The sequence below is a fragment of the Molossus molossus genome, unplaced genomic scaffold, assembly GCF_014108415.1.
Source record: "Molossus molossus isolate mMolMol1 unplaced genomic scaffold, mMolMol1.p scaffold_m16_p_21, whole genome shotgun sequence".
Classification (NCBI taxonomy): domain Eukaryota; kingdom Metazoa; phylum Chordata; class Mammalia; order Chiroptera; family Molossidae; genus Molossus; species Molossus molossus.
Genome location: NW_023425357.1, coordinates 42,062,375 through 42,080,387, shown reverse-complemented (window position 1 = coordinate 42,080,387; position 18,013 = coordinate 42,062,375). Strand labels below are relative to the sequence as shown.

Genomic DNA, 18,013 nt, shown 5'->3' with positions numbered 1-18,013 from the left:
CATCTTAGGGGCCTCCCATGTCACTGGGTCTGTGGGGACTCCTGCATGCCCCAGGCTGGGCAGAACAGGGTGAAGGACCCAGATATGTAGGAACTTGGGTCCTCAAGCCCCAGCCCACAGCAGGCATCAGCAAATGGTCATTGTTTTGGGAACTGTTATTATCCGTGGTGTTGGACTTCTAGGGGAATCCTCCTTCACTGCTTGAGCTTTGAGCATATGCTAGTGTTCCCTGTGGGATTTCATTTGGAAAACAGTAGTGTTGCCAAGAAAGGTGCCCCTCCACTGCCGGGCACCGAGAGCTCCCGAGGCCCCGCAGCAGGAATTCCCAGACAGGATGCGGTCCCGTTCCGGCCTCCCTGCTGGCTACCCTCCCGAGGCCTGCACGTGAAGGGTGTGCTAGGCCCAGCCCCAGGACGGGGTTCCTAGCTTGTGGGGGTACAGACTCCCAGGAGAATCTTAGGAAAGCCAGAAACTTCTCCTTAGAAAGACTAGCATGTCCCACACGTCTCAGTTGCACTTGCATTTCGAGTGCTTGGCAGCCCATGCGGCTAGTGGCTACACTATTGGACAGCAAAAGCCTAAAAGGTGAGGGTGGCACTGCTCAGGTGGGGGGCTGCTTGGCAAGCTGGCCCCACCTACCTTCCCAGGTAATTCCATACACACCCCTCCGGCAACACGGGACTGCACCCAGCTCCCCGACTCCATGGTTCTGCGACCCTGCCCCTTTCTTCGTGTTGCCCCCTCCTGCAAGGCTGCTCTGCCCCTTCTCTCCACCTACCAGGCCAGGACCAAACTTAACCTTTCAGAGTTGACTGTCCCGTGCCACGTCTACAGCACCGGGCAGACGGTGCAACATTCATGACTCTGTGGCCACACTGCCTCGTTCAAATCCCAGCTCTCTTAACTTAGGAACTGTGTGACCTGGGAAGTCACTGCACATCTCTTACCTCATCTGTAAAGTGGGGTGATGATAGCTCTCCTGCGTGATTGCTGGGAGGGTTAAGTGAGTGATGATGTTAAGTGCTTGGAACAGGGCTGGTACATTGTAACCTTTCTCCAGTGCTGCTGCTGCTATCATTATTATTATTATTATTATTATTATTATTATCATCATCATCATTATCATCGCCATCGCCATCACCATCACCACATCATTTGAGCATGTCGCACTGTGCATGCAACTCTCTAGATGGGCACATGGGTTTCACCTTATTGGCCAGATCCTGCACCGCCAGTGATGCCTGGGATCTGTGCTGAGGTTGCCTGGCCCATTCCCTCTCAGCAGGGCCCTTAGGATGGATTCACCACACATGTGCGGTGAATCTGCCAACTCTCCTGGACTCTGGGGTGCTGAAAATGTGTTTCCAGCAGGTCTTGTTCATGTCTGTGCCCGCTCTGCCTGGCATGCAGCGGGCACTCAGGAAATGTTAACTTAGTGAGGATTTGGAGACGTGGCCCTTAGCATGTCGAAGGTTCCTTGGGGATCCCAAGGCCTCGCTCACATGCGGCAATGGGACTTCTTTGCGCGAGTCCTCAGCATGAGGTATGGCCCCAGGAGGACGGCTGTGGCTCACCTGTTTCCCACGCCATCGTAAACCCAGTGAGTGGAGCCAATGCCCTGATAGGCTGACGCCCAGTAATACAGACAGGAGTTTAAGTGTAAACTGTAGAGCAAGTAGGCGGTGGTCCTGATAACCCTACGAAAGAAAGACAGGCATGAACACAGCAGCAGAAAGAGTGGCCATGATGTCTCACCCAGGGGCAGGGACCCAGGAAGCAAGCCAGTCCTCACCTCTCCTGACACCCACCCCACAGATGCCCTTGTTGGAGCTGCATGGTCTTGCCCAGCTGCCTGGCAGAGTGGGCACTGGCCAATGGGAACAGCACTGGCTGGACTGAGCCAACCTGATGCTCTTTTGAGACTGCGCATAAGAATGGTGGAGCGTGAACAGCATTGGCAAGACCAGGGCTGGAACTGGCACAGATCAACTTGTGCACATAGTCCTGGGGCAGCGTGTCTGTGAGGAGGGGCAGAGAAGGGACAGGTGTGTGCAGAAGTGCCAATCCACGAGAGGTGGAGTGGAGCCTTGTCCCCAAGCATGGCCTGGCTCGTCTCGTGCTCCATCCTGGAACATCCACCAGATGGCCTACTGTGCCCTTGCAGGTGGTCCCCCATGTTTGAGGGGTTGGGGCAGGGGTCAGTTCCCTGAACTGAGACCAAAATGAGGCTCAGCTCCCTGGAAATGCAGGTTGAGCAATGCACACTGACCTTCTTACAATTGGGGGAAATGGGATGTTCCTGGTTCTTTAAAAAACAAATATCCCTCCGAAAGGGTCAGGAAGAGGCCCAGTTCCGGTGGTGGTGAGGCCTGCAGGGCCCCGGTGAAGTGATGTGGGTGGAGAACACTTGTGCATGGAAGCATGTGCGTGCATGTGTGTGCATGTGTGTCTGTGTGCGCGTACATGTGTATCTGCATGCGAGTGTGTGTGTGTGCCTGTGTGTGTGTGGTCTCACCTGTAAATGTAGGCTTTGCTGAGGATGGATTCCAGGCGGTTGTTAAACTCAAAGAAGGCCATGTACTGGGAGAGAGAGCAAGGTATCAGGGCAGCCCCTGTCCGTGGGGTGACACCCTGCCCTCACCCCTTAGCCCATTCCCCACAGGTGCCAGGACTAGGTTCTTCCTGAAACTCCTGGCAGGAGGGGGATGGAGAACATTCAAAATCAGAGGTCTTTGCCCTCAGAGGGGTCAGGGCCAGAAACTCCAGTTACTAAACCGATGAAAACTATGGCACCTCTTCCTTCGGAAATTACATGTAATTATGTCCTTACAGGTCGCATAGAATTTCAGGGTCTCCTAGACCTTCTGAATCAGATCATGAAACTTTGAGGGGTACATGCATCCCAGGTTTAGGACACTGCTTTCAATGTTCTCTTAGAAAGAAAACGATTCCATAAAGAACAGCATCCCTAACACCCCGCACTTATACACTCAAGGCTTATTTATAATAATAAAAGCGATTATGACAACTGCTCCTCTGTACTGAGCACCTTTGATGACTGCACATTACAGGGAATGATGTGAGGGTTGGGGCACTGACCCCTGTGTGGTCAAAAATTCATGTATGAGTTTTGATTCCCCAAAAACTTAACTACTAATAGCCTACTTTGATCAGAAGCCTTAGTAAGAATATAAACAATTAACACATATTTTGTATGTTATAGTATTATACACCGTATTTCTACAATAAGCTAGAGAGAAATACGTTATTAAGAAAATCATAAGGAAGAGAAAATACATTGACAGTAATATATGCACTTATTGAAAAAATCCACGCATAAGTGGACCCACGCAGTTCAAACCCGTGTTGTTCAGAGTCAGCTATACAGATATGCACACTTAGTACCTGTTTTGCATGTGCAGTATGGAAGCCATTCTCCTTTTACAGAGAGGAAATTGGCACTCGAGGAAGTTCAGTAATTTGCCCAAAGCACACATACGGTAAGTGACAGAGCCAGGCCTCGAACCCAGATTGGACGCACACTGCAAGATCTTTCCACTAGGCCACACTGCCTCTCCTCGGGGCACACCCCTCACTGCCCCCTCCTGCCCCCTAGTGCTGCTCAGGGCAGACATCACGATGCCAGAGCCAGCGCAGATGAAGGCTTTGGATGGGGAAGCCACTGGTCTTACCTTCAGGCAGCGGGGCAAACGCAGGAGGGGATTCACGCCGAATTTCAAGTAGAGAAAGTCCAAGGGCAGCAGGCAGAGCAAGTCCATCTGAAACCCCAGCGGGACAGTGCAGTGCATGCAATGGGAGAGCCAGGGCTGTGGGGTGGGGTACGTGATGGGGCCTCTACCTCCAGTGCACAGGTGAGCCCAGGGTTCCCCAGGAGGGCCTAAAAGCAGAGCAGAAGGCCTCCCAACCAGCCTCTGACTGCCCAGCCTGTGCCAGCCTGGGGAACCATGTGACGCTATCCCCCAAAGCACCCAGGGCCCCCTGAGATACCAGCTTCCGAGGCCCCAAGGACACACGCATCCCTGGCACACACCTTAAAGCGGGGAGACTTCAGGTAGTTATTGCGCATCTCCTTTTTGTCTGTCTAGAAGAAAATGGAATAATGCCCATGAAATGGCCTGAGAGGTTAATCCCTGACCCTAATCAATAAAGACCCTCCACCTTCCTATCGAACTCTAGCCCCCTGGACAAGCAGGAGCCGGAGTGGAGCAGCTGAGCTCAGGTGACCACCTCCAGGCATACAGGTGGGGAGGTGGAGCTTTCCAAGGGCACCCAGCTGGATTCTGCCTTCTAGGGTGGAAGGCAAGGCTATGGAGCCTGTTTTCTCAGCACGTTGGTCTTACCTGGGCCATTTGCAACCTTACTGACTGAGGAGCTGGCGGGGGTTCTGATCAGACCAGGAAAAAGCTTGTCCGGGAAATGTGTTTTTTTTTTTGTTTTAGAAGCACAATCTCAACTTGTCTGCACACCAGGAAGCAGTTGCTACCAGTGTGGAATTTTGAAGAGTGACATGCACAGGGACATGGGGACCCTGCCTCCTGCTTCTGTCAAGTCACAATCAGGATCGCAGTCCCGCCCCGGCAAGTGGGGCCTGCACCACCAGGGCACAGTCTCAAACTGCTCCAAGTAGTGTGCTCTTTGCAGGACCTAGCAGTTACCTGTGCTGGGCACTGTGCATCCAACACCTGGTCAATCCTCACAGCAATGGGGAACAATGACTACCCCACTTCACAGGGAGGAAACTGAGGCCCAGAGAGGTGAGGCAGCTGGTTGTGGTGGAGCCGGGATTTGAACCAGCTCCACCTGCACTAAAGGCTCTTCTCTGGACCACTTCTCCATCTCAAACTCCATCAGGTGGTCCAGGAAGCGTTTCACCATGAGCAATACATGACGTGTGTAATTTGAATATATGAAAGGTGTGCAACATAAGCTACCATGTAGTTGAACAAGCGGGGCCGACGTTCCCGAGATCCCCTTGTTCGTTTATCTTGTCTGTGGAAGCACCGGGGTCGGACCCCGGAAGGCGTGGCTGCAGAGTCTGCCCCCAGCCGCCCGCTCCACCGCCTGTGACTCACAATGATGTCCCCTCCTTTGACAAACTGCAGACGTATCTGGAACACGGTGATGTCCAGGATGTAGATCAGGTCGCACAGGTAATCCAGCAGCAGCCAGAAGTGGACGTTGCCTGGCGTCTGGTAGGGGAAGGCCCAGCGCACAGGGATCAGCCAGCAGTTCCAGTTCCAGGCCATCACCACGAAGAACAGCCACAGGATGTACATCAGGTCTGCGGGGGAGGCAGGGCAGGAACATGCCAGGGGCAGGAACATGCGGGGGAAGGGCTCCTCCAGGGTGGGGGTAGGGGGCTTTCTTTTTTCCACTTTTCTATCAGCACTACATAGGTGTGACACAGCTGTAACTTGGATGGGGTAAAATTATATTTAAATTTAAAATAAATTGCTGCTGGGCCCTAATCAATCAAGTACTCTGAGGAGGGGACACGGGGCATTACTGGATGATAGACAGCAAACTAGAAAACACTTTTGCTTTCATTCTTGAAAGTTTTACAAAAATCTAGTTCCTGCCTTAGTAAATATAGAAGATGGACAGATGGATACACAGACATGGCGACATGGGTGGGTGGATGGATGGATATCATAAGTCACCTGGTTATTTTATTTATTTATTTATTTTTTACCCTCACCTGAGGACATTTTTGCATTTATTTTCAGATAGAGAGGGAGGAAGAGAGAGAGAAACATTGATGAGAGAGAGATACATCGGCTGGTTGCCACCCACACAACCCCAGTTGGGGCTGCGGACGACCAAAACCGAGGTACGTGCCTTTAGTGGGAACCGAACCCAGGACTCTCTCCGCAGATCGATGCTCTGATCGCTGAGCCAAACTGGCCAGGGCTCACCCAGCTATCTTAGAGGCCCAGTGGACACCAGGGTCCCCCCAAATGACTGTTTGTGTGCCCTTGGCAAAGTCCCCCTGTGGCACCCGCCCTGCCCTCATCACAAGGGAAGGTCGGATAAGACAGGCAGGGAGACTCTGTAACCTGTGCAGAGCTGTGCACATATGAAGGGCTGTTATTCCTGAGGAATAGAAAATGGGCTAAGTGGGAAGTAAGGGGAATTCTCTTTGATGTGGAAGAACGGCCCTTTTCTGCTCAGAGCAGCACCCCCAGGAAGGAGCCAGCAAGAGCAGAGTACAAAGACTTGGCCAGGGGTCAGGGGTCAGGAGTCCCGTCTGCCACTAAGTAGCTGTGTGTTTAGGCCGGATAACTTCTCTGTGCTTAGTTTCCTTGTCTGGAAGATGGGTGTAATTGTGTGTTCCTATTCCAGGGATATTTTTGTGTGTTTTGGGGTCACAAACCATGGATGTCCATGGCCTCCTACTCACCTCTGGCACAGCCCCTCCATCCCTCCCACTCTCCTGTCCTCTCATGTTACGTGGCAGCAATGCCCACGGCCCACCCAGGACTCACTGGTCAGCGGGTCGATGCTCTGGGGGAACTCCCACTTCCTCCAGGGGCGGCGTTTGAACTTGCAGCACAGCATGTCACAGTAGTGCTCCTCCGCCACCTGTACCGCCTCAGCTGGCTTCGTGTCTGGGGCTGGCTCTGGGGCTTTCTTGGCTGGAGCTAAGAGATGACACTGGTGACCACCTGACCCAGCCCACAGGCTCAGGTAGAAGATGCAGAGAGAAAGCTCCCAACTTTAGACCTGGAACTGGAGCTGAGGGGACCCTGGCACGTCCCACAACCTGCTATAAGCTCTGTGTGCAGACACCAGGGTGCTCTCCTGGAGCAAACCCCCAGCTCCCTCATTCACAGTGACCTGGCTGTCTATCCAGAAACTCTTACAGCCACCAAGCTGAAACGCCCCAAAGGAGGGGTTTCTGGGCAAGCTGGATATGTTAGTTGAGTTCTGCCCGTGTGTCTGTTTGGACCCTTTGCTCCCTTTGCAGGGCTGGGAGCACCTCATACCCAGGGCTCCCACCACCCAGGGTCGGAAATCAGGGCAATGTTGCTCTAGGTTTCTCAGAGCAGGACTCTCAGCTCTTTCACCCCTAAAACGAGACTCCCAGTGGGATCCCAGGCTTCCTGTGCAGCCAAGGTGATGCTGGAGGACCAGAGGCTGACTCATAGCTCTAGAGATTCTAGCTATGTCTCCAGCTCTAGGCTTGTGAAGTCCGGCTCCGCTAGGTTTATTGGTGGCACCATGAGTTCTAAGGCACGGTCCTCCTTTGGAAAGACCCAGAAACCTCTCCCCACCCCCTGACAACAGAGCACTTTCCTTATTTCCTCCTGGCATCTTGAAAGCAGAAAACTCTCAGGTAGCCCCATAAGAATATTGCAACTGAGGCATCTGAAAAACAAGACTGTCTAGTTCCCTAGTGGGTTATGGTCACCATCTGAGTGTAAGACCATGAGATACGTCCCAGGGTGAACCCCCTGGGAAAAAGGCGGAGGGGTCAATGAGGGTACTTGCCCTGCTGGACAGGGAGCCAAGTACAACTAGATCATTGGTCAGAACTTTGACCTTCTACCCTCCCCTGGGTATATAGCTACCTGTACATACAGGACCCCAAAATCCAGGCAGTGGGGGTCTGGGCTTCTCTCAAACACTCTAACCATTTGGGGAGGCCATCCTCATCATGAGTTGACAGGGGGTTTTAGAGCCCCCCCACCTCTGGCCTGGCAGACCATCCCCAGCTTTGGACTCACAGGGCTTGGGGCTCTCCTCATCGGAGGTGACATCTGGGTCAATGAGCTTCTCCTTCACCTTCTCCGTCCGCTCCTTGAAGAGCTTCACTAGCTCCTGGAGCCGCTCGTTTATGATGGTGCTGTTCTGGCTGGCTGTTGAGGACGCGCGGTCCTGGCCACTGTGGAAGTGCCACCCAAGCTGAGCCGGCTGAGTGGGAAGGGACCCCTGTGCCCTGGGCGAGCTGCATCCCGCCTGGCCTGATGGAGCCGAACCCCGCCCCGGCTTCCCGTGACATCAGAAACCCCAAACCCACTCTACTATCTCCTAGAAGGAAATTCAGCCTGGAACAACACCTGGGGCCCAGCTTTCAGAACTGTACCACGCAGGCTCTAATTTAGATAGGCAGTTTGGAAAAAACTTTGATCCATTTGTGATTTAGGGGGAGACTCAGTTCAGGGCTATTAGTCCCAGTATGGGGTTCACATGAGACGTGTCTGGGACAGATCAGAGGGGAGACAGGGCTAGTTATTTAGGCTTCAGAAATAGCTGGTGGGGGAAAAACTGTGCAGATACATTATATATCCTTTTAATTTACAGGAATTTAAACTAAGAACATGCAGCAAGAGAAAGAGACAATGAATCAATGAATGAATGAACGAATAACAGTCTGCCTGACATTCCACTCAGTGTGTGAGTGCCCTGGGTGAGTTGACACAGGTGTATAAATCAGCTCTCCTCTGAATGACCTCACTGTGTTCACTCGCTGAGCTGTGTGTAATACTGGTGTTTTCAGATCTGTGTTTTTGTTTGTTTGTTTCATACATTGAGGCACCAAACTTGAGCCAGCCACTTCTCTTGTGTTCAATTGAGGAAGCCAGACTGGCAACCACCAGTGTGAGGTCCTCCTGAGAGATGCAGCACTGGTGTGGCGGATACTCCAGCTGCCCACCCATGTTCATTTTTTCCAGTGGGGAGTGGTTGCTGGGACGTAGACACCCAGCCAGTGATTGCATTCCTCAGGTGTGGCCATGTGAGCTCTCACTTCAAGTCTCCTTGTCAGAGAACAGCCTGGCGCTTTCCCTTTCTAGTGGTGACCAGCTGCATCGTGGGAGCCACACGAAGGTGGCAGAGCCACTGTCAGCGGGGTCCCTAAATGACTGCGTGGAGCAGAGTCTTCCACTAACCTGAAACAGGCAGTTAATGACATGACTATGACACATGAGACCTCTTGTTCCTTAAGCCACCAAATCTTTAGGGACTATTTGTTACAGCAGCTTAGCTTACCTGGCTAATACATGGTAAGCTTCTAAAAAGTTTTTTTCTACCTCATTACGAGTTTTCAAGGGTAATTTTTATTATTATGCCTTATTTCTACCTTATTTTCTGATACTAATCCCTGAACTTGTCCCCACTCTATTGCTTAATATGTAACTCCACTGTTTGCTCAAATGGACTACTGGACTATGGGTGAGGTTGGGGTTATTTTCCCTGCTTCTCTAACTTTTCTGAACTTTCCACAACTCTGTTAAACATAAACTCCAAAAATTATAAATAGGTATAAAAAGAAAATGAAAATGAAACAAAAGCTGGTATCGGAGATTCCAAAATGGCGGCGGAGTGAATGGAAACAGCACAGACCATCTCCCAGGACCAAACTGGAATTGCAACTAAAATAAAGACAAATCATTAGGGAAAACCAATAGAAAAGCAGCTGGAGAGGACCCACATAACCAGGGACAGGGAAAGGACACTGAATTGAGCCTGGTAGGAACAGCGGAGGCACGAGAGGGCAGGCTGGGAGCCCACGGACAGCAGCTATTTTAGCTGTGAGCAGCTCCTTTGGGGTTAAAATCCCAAGCTGGCTCCACAGCACGGAGGGCTGGGACAGAGCACTAAATTACTACATCCACTCACTTGGGCTCTGGCAGTGGGAGAGCAGATTGGACTGAAGCTATGTGGAGAAACTTGGAATTTGGAGGGCACTGGGAGTTTTGTGCTGAATCACTCCCTCATAGGACAGTAGCCATCTTACTCAAAGAGTCCCAGAGACCTCAGGAGAAGCTACAGCCCCTCCCTCAGGAATTTAACACCACCCAGCCAGGCCAGAGAAATGCAAATCAAGGCTCATTAACAGCCAGCAAGCATCTGCCCCACCCACTGGAAATCCTCTTACCCTGAACACCTGAGGAATTTTTTTTTCATTCAGCTGAGGGCTACAACCCAAGGCTCACCACGTAACTGAGACTAATAGCCTCCAGGCAATAAAGCTAGAGGATAACTGAACCATTCCTGGGCTTGCAAATCTACCCAGGAATGTAAGACTTGACAGTGGTGTTTAACGTAGGTCCTCCCACACTCATCCATACCCAGTAGAAGGAGCCACAACCAATGGAACACTAGCACCCACAGGGAAAATTAGGCAGGCTTCAAAACCCACTGAGACAGCCAAAATGGTAAAACAAAGAAACAAATCCAAAATGCAAGAACAAGATAATTTGACAGAAGATTAAATAAATGAAAGGGAATTGACCAAGATATCAGAGGGAAAGTTCAGAGTAATTATCATGAGGAAGCTCAACAGTATGAGTATAGAGACAGAAGCATTGAAAACCAACCAATTGGAAATGAAGAATGACATAGCATAAATGAACACAATGGAGTAGAATAGAGGAGGCTGAGGATCAGATCAGTGAATTAGAAGTCAGGGTAGAAAAAATCGCTCAATCAGAGAACCAAAAGGAAAAAACAATAAAAAAACAGGAAGACAGCCTAAGAGAACTGTGGGACAATATAAAATGTAACAATATCTGAATGTTAGGAGTTCCAGAAGAAGAAGAAAATGAGCAGTGGTTAGAAAATATATTTGAAGAAATAGCTACAGAAAACTTCCCTAACCTGGTCAAGGAAAAAGACAGACAAGTACAAGAAGCACAGAGAGCCCCAAGTAAAAAGAACTTAAACAGGTCCAACTAAGACACATAATAATTAAAATGCAAAAAGTTAGACAAAGAGAGACTCCTAAAGGCAGCAAGAGATAAGCAATAGGTCACCTATAAAAGAACCCCCATAAGGCCATCAGCTGACTTCTCAACAGAAACACTTCAGGCCATAATGGCATGAAGTAACTAAAGTCATGAAAAACAAGGATCTGAATCCAAGACTACTCTAACCAGCACGGCTATCATTTAAAATAGAAGGTGAAATAAAGAGCTTCTCAGACAAAAAAAGGCTAAGGAAATATATCAGCACCAAACCAGCACTGCAAGAAATATTAAAAGGACTGGTGTAATTAGTAGAAGAAATAGGAAGAAAAATATAACCACAATAAATTAAAATGGCAATAAATAAGTACATATCAATAATAACCTAAACTGTAGATGGATTAAATGCTTCGATCAAAAGACACAGAGTAGCTGATGGGAGAAGAAAGCACAATTCATATATATGTTGTTTATAAGAGACCCACTTCACAACAAAAGACTCACATCAGTTGAAAGTGAAGGGATGGAAAAAATCTTCCAAGCAAACAGAAAGGAAAAAAGAGATGGGGTAGCAATATTCATATCTAATAAAACAGACTTCAAAGTGAAGGCCATAACTAGAGACAAAGAAAGCCACTATGTAATATTGAAAGGATCTATCCAACAGGAAGATATAACCTTGTTAACCATATACAGGAGCACCAAAATATATTAAATAAACTTCTGGAGGACTACAAAGGAGAAATCGACAGCAATACAATCATATCAAGGGACTTCAATACCCCATTGACATCACTGGATAGATCCTCTAGACAAAAAATTAACAAGAATACAGAGACTCTAAATGATGCACTAGATAAAATGGATTTAATAGATATCTACAGAGAATTACACCCCAAAACTGCAGAATTCACATTCTTCTCAAGTGCACATGGGACATTCTCAAAGATAGACCACATGTTAGGACACAAATTAAGTCTGTACAAGTTCAAGAAGTTTTAAATCATATCAAGCATCTTCTCAGATCATACTGGCATGAAACTAGAAATCAATTACAACAAAAACACACAAAAAACATTTAAACACATGGAGGCTAAATAGCATGTTATTAATTAAACAATGGATATGTTACCAAGGAGATCAAGGAAGAAATTTAAAACTTTCTGGAAACCAATGAAAACGAACACACAGCAACACAAAATCTATGGAACAAAGCAAAAGTAGTCCTGAGAGGGAAGTTCATAGCACTACAGGCCTACCTCAAGAAACAAGAAAAATTTCTCATTTACTAGCTAACCTTACAACTGAAAGATCTAGAAAGCAAACAACAACAACAACAAAAACCCAGAGCAAGCAAAAGGAAAGAAATAGTGAAGATCAGAGCAGTAATAAATGACATAGAGACTAAAATAACAATTCAAAAGATCAATGAAACAAAGAGCTGGTTATTTGAAAAGATAAACATGATTGATGGACACTTAGCTACACTCACCAAGAAACAAAGAGAGAGAACCCAAATACACAAAATCAGAAGTGAAAGAGGAGAAGCAACAACTGTAACCACAGAAATACAAAGGATCATTAACAAATACTATAAACAATTTTACGCCAACAAATTGGACAATCTAGGTGAAATAGACAAATTTCTAGAAATACATACTCTTCCAAAACTGGACCAGGAAGAGATAGAAAACTTGAACAGACCAATAACAACTAAGGAGACTGAAGAGGTAATCAAGAATCTCCCACCAGCCCTGGCCGGTTTGGCTCAGCGGTTAGAGTGTCGGCCTGCGGTCCTGAGAGACCCGGGTTCGGTTCCCGCTAAGGGCATGTACCTCGGTTGCAGTTTGTCCCCGGTCCTGGTTGGTTGTGCGCGTGGCAGCCACTCGATGTGTCCCTTTCACATCGATGTTTCTCTCTCTCTCTCTGTTCCTCTCTCTCTCCCCCACTCTACCTGAACAAAAAATGGAAAAATGTCCTCGGGTGAGGATTAAAAAAAAAAAAAAAAAGAATCTCCCACCAAACAAAAGCCTGGGCCTGGATGGCTTCACAGGGGGGTTTTACCAAACATTCAAAGAAGAACTAACACCCATTCTCCTCAAAATATTCCAAAAAAATTCAAGAAGAAGGAAGACTTCCAAACTTGTTTTATGAGGCTAGCATAATTCTAATTCTAAAACCAGATAAAGACAGTACAAAGAAAGAAAAGTACAGGCCAATATCCCTGATGAACATAGATGCCAAGGATTCCAAAATGGTGGCAGAGTGAACAGAAGCTACACAGATCATCTCCCAGAACCAAACTGGAATTACAATTATAACACAGACAAATCAATGGGAAAAAGCAACAGAAAAGCTGCTTGCAAGGACCATATGACCAGGGACACTGACTCGATCCTGGTAGGATTGCGAAGGCGTAAGATGGGGGCTGGGAGCCCACAGACAGCAGCGGCCTTAGCTGGGAGCAGCGCCCTCGGGTTACACTCCCAGGCGGCCCCACAGCGCAGAGCCGGGACAGAGGCTAAAACAGCCACAGCCAGTCACCTTGGGCTCCATCAGAGGGAGGGCAGACTGGACTGGAACTGTGTCAGGACACTCGGGATTTGGAGGGCGCTCAGAGCTTTTGCTGAGTTGCTGCCACACAGGACAGTGGCCATCGTGCTCCTTCCCAGGGCTCCGGGGAGAGGCAGCAGCCCCACCCCCCCTCAGAGATCCAACCCCACCCTGTGGGCCATTGAAGTGCTAATGAGGCTCATTAACAACCAGCATCTGCCCCACCCTCGGGAAACCCCCAAAGGCTGAGCACCTGAGAGAGTTTTTCAATCAACTACAACCCAAACTCTTCAAGTAACCTCGACTGCTAGCCTCCAGGCAAAAAGCTAGAGGATAACAGTACCTTTCCTGGGCTAGCAACTTTAACCAGGAAAGTAAGACTTGACAATGGTATTTAACGTGGGTCCTCCGTTGCTTATCTAAACCCAGGAGAGGGAGCCACAAACAGCAGAACACCAACACCCACAGGGAAAATTTGACAGGCTCCAAAGCCCACTGTGATAGCCAAAGCGGTGAAACACAGAAACAGAAGCCAAATGAAAGAACAAGAGACACCCCCCCCCCCAAGATGAGATCAATGTGGAGCAGTTAGGCAAGTTAACAGAGCTAGAATTCAGAGCCATGATCTTGAGGAGGGTCAACAGCATGAGTAAGGACATAGAAATGCTGAAAATAAACCAATTGGAAATTAAAAACCACCAAGAGATAAAAAAAGAAATGACATATCAGAAATGAAAAACACATTGGAAGGTCTAAAAAGCAGAGTAGAGGAAGCTGAGGACCGGATCAGTGAATTAGAAGACAGGGTAAAAAAAAATCAAACAATCAAAAAACCAAAAGGAAAAACAATTTAAAAACAGGAAGACAGCTTAAGAGAACTGTGGGACAACTGGAAATGTAATTATATTCACATCATAGGAGTCCCCGAAGAAGAAGAAAATGAGCAAGGGTTAGAGAATATATTCAAAGAAATAGTGACAGAAAACTTCCCTAATTTGGTGAAGGAAGAAGGCATTCAAGTTCAAGAAGCACAGAGAGTCCCAAGTAAGAAGAACCCAAACAGGCCCACACCAAGACACATAGTAATTAAAATGCCAAAAATTAAAGACAAAGAAAGAAACCTAAAGGCAGCAAGAGATAAGCAACAGGATACCTACAAAGGAAACCCCATAAGGCTCTCAGCTGACTTCTCACAAGAAAAGGGAATGGCATGAAGTAATCAAGGTCATGAAAAACAAGGATCTGAATCCAAGACTACTCTACCCAGCCAGGCTATCATTCAAAATAGAAGGTCAAATAAAGAGCTTCCCAGACAAAAAAAGGCTAAGGGAATACATTAGCACCAAACCAGCACTGCAAGAAATGTTAAAAGGACTGCTGTAATTAGTAGAAGAAATAGGAAGAAAAATATAACTATACTAAACAAAAAATGGCAATACATAAGTACATATCAATAATCATCTTAAATGTAAATGGATTGAATGCTCCCATAAAAAGACACAGAGTAGCTGATTGGATAAGAAAGCATGACTCATCTATATGTTGTTTACAAGAGACCCACCTCTCAACAAAAGACTCACATAGGTTGAAAGTGAAGGGATGGAAAAAATTTTTCCAAGCAAATGGAAAGCAAAAAAAGGTTGGGGTAGCAATACACATATCTGATAAAATAGATTTCAAAATGAAGGCCATAACTAGAGACAAAGAAGGCCACTACATAATATTGAAAGGATCTATCCAACAGGAAGATACACCTTGATAAACATATATGCACCCAACATAGGAGCACCAACATATAATAAAAATCTTCTGGAGGACTTGCAAGGAGAAATTGACAGCAATACAATCAGAGCAGGGGACTTCAACACCCCAATGACATCACTGGATAGATCCTCTAGACAAAAAATTAGCAAGGAAACAGAGACTCTAAATGAAGTACTAGACCAAATGGATTTAATAGATATCTACAGAGAATTACACCCCACAACTACAGAATTCACATTCTTCTAAAGTGCACATGGGACATTCTCAAAGATAGACCACATGTTAGGGCACAAACTAAGTCTCTACAAGTTCAAGAAGATTGAAATCATATCAAGCATCTTCTCAGATCACAATGGCATGAAACTAGAAATCAATTGCAACAAGAACATGCAAAGACATTGGAACACATTGAGGCTAAATAGCATGTTATTAAACAATGAATGGGTTACCAAGGAAATCAAGGAAGAAATTAAAAACTTCCTGGAAACCAATGAAAATAAACACACAACAACACAAAATCTATAGGATGCAGCAAAAGCAGTTCTGAGAGAGAAGTTCATAGCATTACAGGCCTACCTTAAGAAACAAGAAAAATTTCTAATTGACTGTCTAACCTCACAACTTAAAGAATTAGAAAGAAAACAAAAAGAAAACCCCAGAGCAAGTAGAAGGAAGGAAATAGTAAAGATCACAGCAGAAATAAATGACATAGAGAAAAAAAAAAAAAAAAAAATTCAAAGGATCAATGAAACAAAGAGCTGGTTTTTCAAAAAGATAAACAAGATTGATGGACCCTTAGCTACACTCACCAAGAAACAAAGAGAGAGAACCCAAATAAACAAAATCAGAAATGAAAGAGGAGATGTAACAACTGACACCACAGAAATACAAAAGATTGTTAACAACTACTATGAACAACTATATAGCATCAAATTAGACAATCTAAGCAAAATGGACAAATTTCTAGAAACACAGTCTCCCAAAACTGGACCGGGAAGAGATAGAAAACTTGAACAGACCAATAACAACTAAGGAGATTAAAGAGGTAATCAAGACTCTCCCAGAAAACAAAAGCCCAGGCCCAGATGGCTTCACGCAGGAGTTTTACCGAACATTCAAAAAAGAACTAACACCCATTCTCCTCAAACTATTTCCAAAAATTCAAGAAGAAGGAAGACTTCCAAACTCATTCTATGAGGCCAGCATAATTCTAATTCCAAAACCAGAAAATGACACTACAAAGAAAGAAAACTACAGGCCAATATCCCTGATGAACATAGATGCCAAAATCCTGAACAAAATACTAGGAAATCGGATCCAGCAATACATCAAAAAAAATATTCACCATGACCAAGTGGGATTCATTCCAGGGATGCAAGGCTGGTACAATATTCACAAATCAATAAACGTGATACACCACATAAACAAACAAGAATAAAAACCACATGATCATATCAATAGACGCTGAAAAAGCATTCGACAATATCCAGCATCCATTTCTGATAAAAAGTCTCAGCAATTTGGGAATAGAGAGATCACATCTCCACATAATAAAGGCCATATATGAAAGACCTGCAGCCAACATCATACTCAATGGGCAGAAACTAAAAACATTTCCATTAAGAACAGGAACCAGACAGGGATGTCTACTTTCACCACTCTTATTTAACATAGTAGTGGAAGTCTTAGCCACAGCAATCAGACATGAGAAAAAAATAAAAGGGATCCAAATTAGAAAGGAGGAAGTGAAACTGTCATTATTTACAGATGACATGATATTATACATAGAAAACCCTAAAGACTCCATCAAAAACCTACTAGACTTAATAAATGAATTTGGCAAAGTGGCAGGATACAAAAGTAACATCAAGAAATCGACGGCATTCATATACACCAATGATGAACTCACAGAAAGAGAAACTGAAAAAACAATCCCATTTACCATTGTGGCAAAATAATTAAGATACCTAGGAATAAACTTAACCAAAGAAGTAAAGGACCTATTTGCAGAAAACTACAGGACATTGAAAAAAGAAATAGAGGAAGATATAAAAAAGTAGAAGCACATACCTTGTTCATGGATTGGAAGAATTAACATCATTAAAATGTCCGTACTACCCAAAGCAATCTATAGATTTAATGCAATCCCCATCAAAATACCAATGACATATTTCACAGAACTAGAACAAATACTTCAAAAGTTCATATGGGCCCTAGCCAGTTTGGCTCAGCGGTTAGAGCGTCGGCCTGCGGTCCGGAGAGACCCGGGTTCGGTTCCCGCTAAGGGCACGTACTTCGGTTGCAGTTTGTCCCCGGCCCTGGTTGGTCGTGCGGGTGGCAGCCACTCGATGTGTCCCTTCACGTCGATGTTTCTCACTCTCTCTCCCTTCCTCTCTCTCCCTCCCATTCTATCTGTACAAAAAATGGAAAAATATCCTCGGGTGAGAATATATAAAAAAAAAAAAAAAAGTTCATATGGAACCAAAAAAGTCCCCGAATAGCCACAGCAATTTTGAAAAAGAAAAACAAAGCAGGTGGGATCACATTAGCAGATATCAGGTTATACTACAAAGCGATTGTAATCAAAACAGCCTGGTACTGGCACAAGAACAGGCATATAAACCAGTGGAACAGAACTGAGAACCCAGAAATGGACCCAAGGCAATATGCTCAATTAATATTTGACAAAGGGGGCAAGAGTATACAGTGAAGTAAAGACAGCCTCTTTAATAAATGGTGTTGGGAAAATTGGACAGCTACATGCAAAAAAAAGAAAAGAAACTAGACCATCAACTTACACCATACACAAAAATAAACTCAAAATGGATAAAAGAATTAAATGTGACCAGTGAATCCATAAAAATCCTAGAAGAAAATGTAGGCATCAAAATTGCGGACATCATACGGAGCAGAATTTTCACTGATACATCACCTAAGGCAACAGAAACAAAGGAAAAAATGAACACATGGGACTACATTAAACTAAA

At 46.0% G+C, this 18,013-nt stretch overlaps 1 protein-coding gene across 1 annotated transcript in view; it reads right to left on the bottom strand.

Moving 5' to 3' along the window:
• CNGB1 (cyclic nucleotide gated channel subunit beta 1) overlaps positions 1 to 18,013 on the bottom strand; it is an 80,513-nt gene that overhangs the window by 19,544 nt on the left and 42,956 nt on the right. The window contains exons 19-25 of the mRNA XM_036275359.1: positions 7,749 to 7,906; positions 6,507 to 6,662; positions 5,094 to 5,302; positions 4,052 to 4,102; positions 3,693 to 3,779; positions 2,516 to 2,580; positions 1,575 to 1,697 (exon numbers count right to left, since the gene is read on the bottom strand). Of these exons, the coding sequence (XP_036131252.1) occupies positions 1,575 to 1,697; positions 2,516 to 2,580; positions 3,693 to 3,779; positions 4,052 to 4,102; positions 5,094 to 5,302; positions 6,507 to 6,662; positions 7,749 to 7,906 (849 nt within the window). The remainder of the gene's footprint in view (positions 1 to 1,574; positions 1,698 to 2,515; positions 2,581 to 3,692; positions 3,780 to 4,051; positions 4,103 to 5,093; positions 5,303 to 6,506; positions 6,663 to 7,748; positions 7,907 to 18,013) is intronic.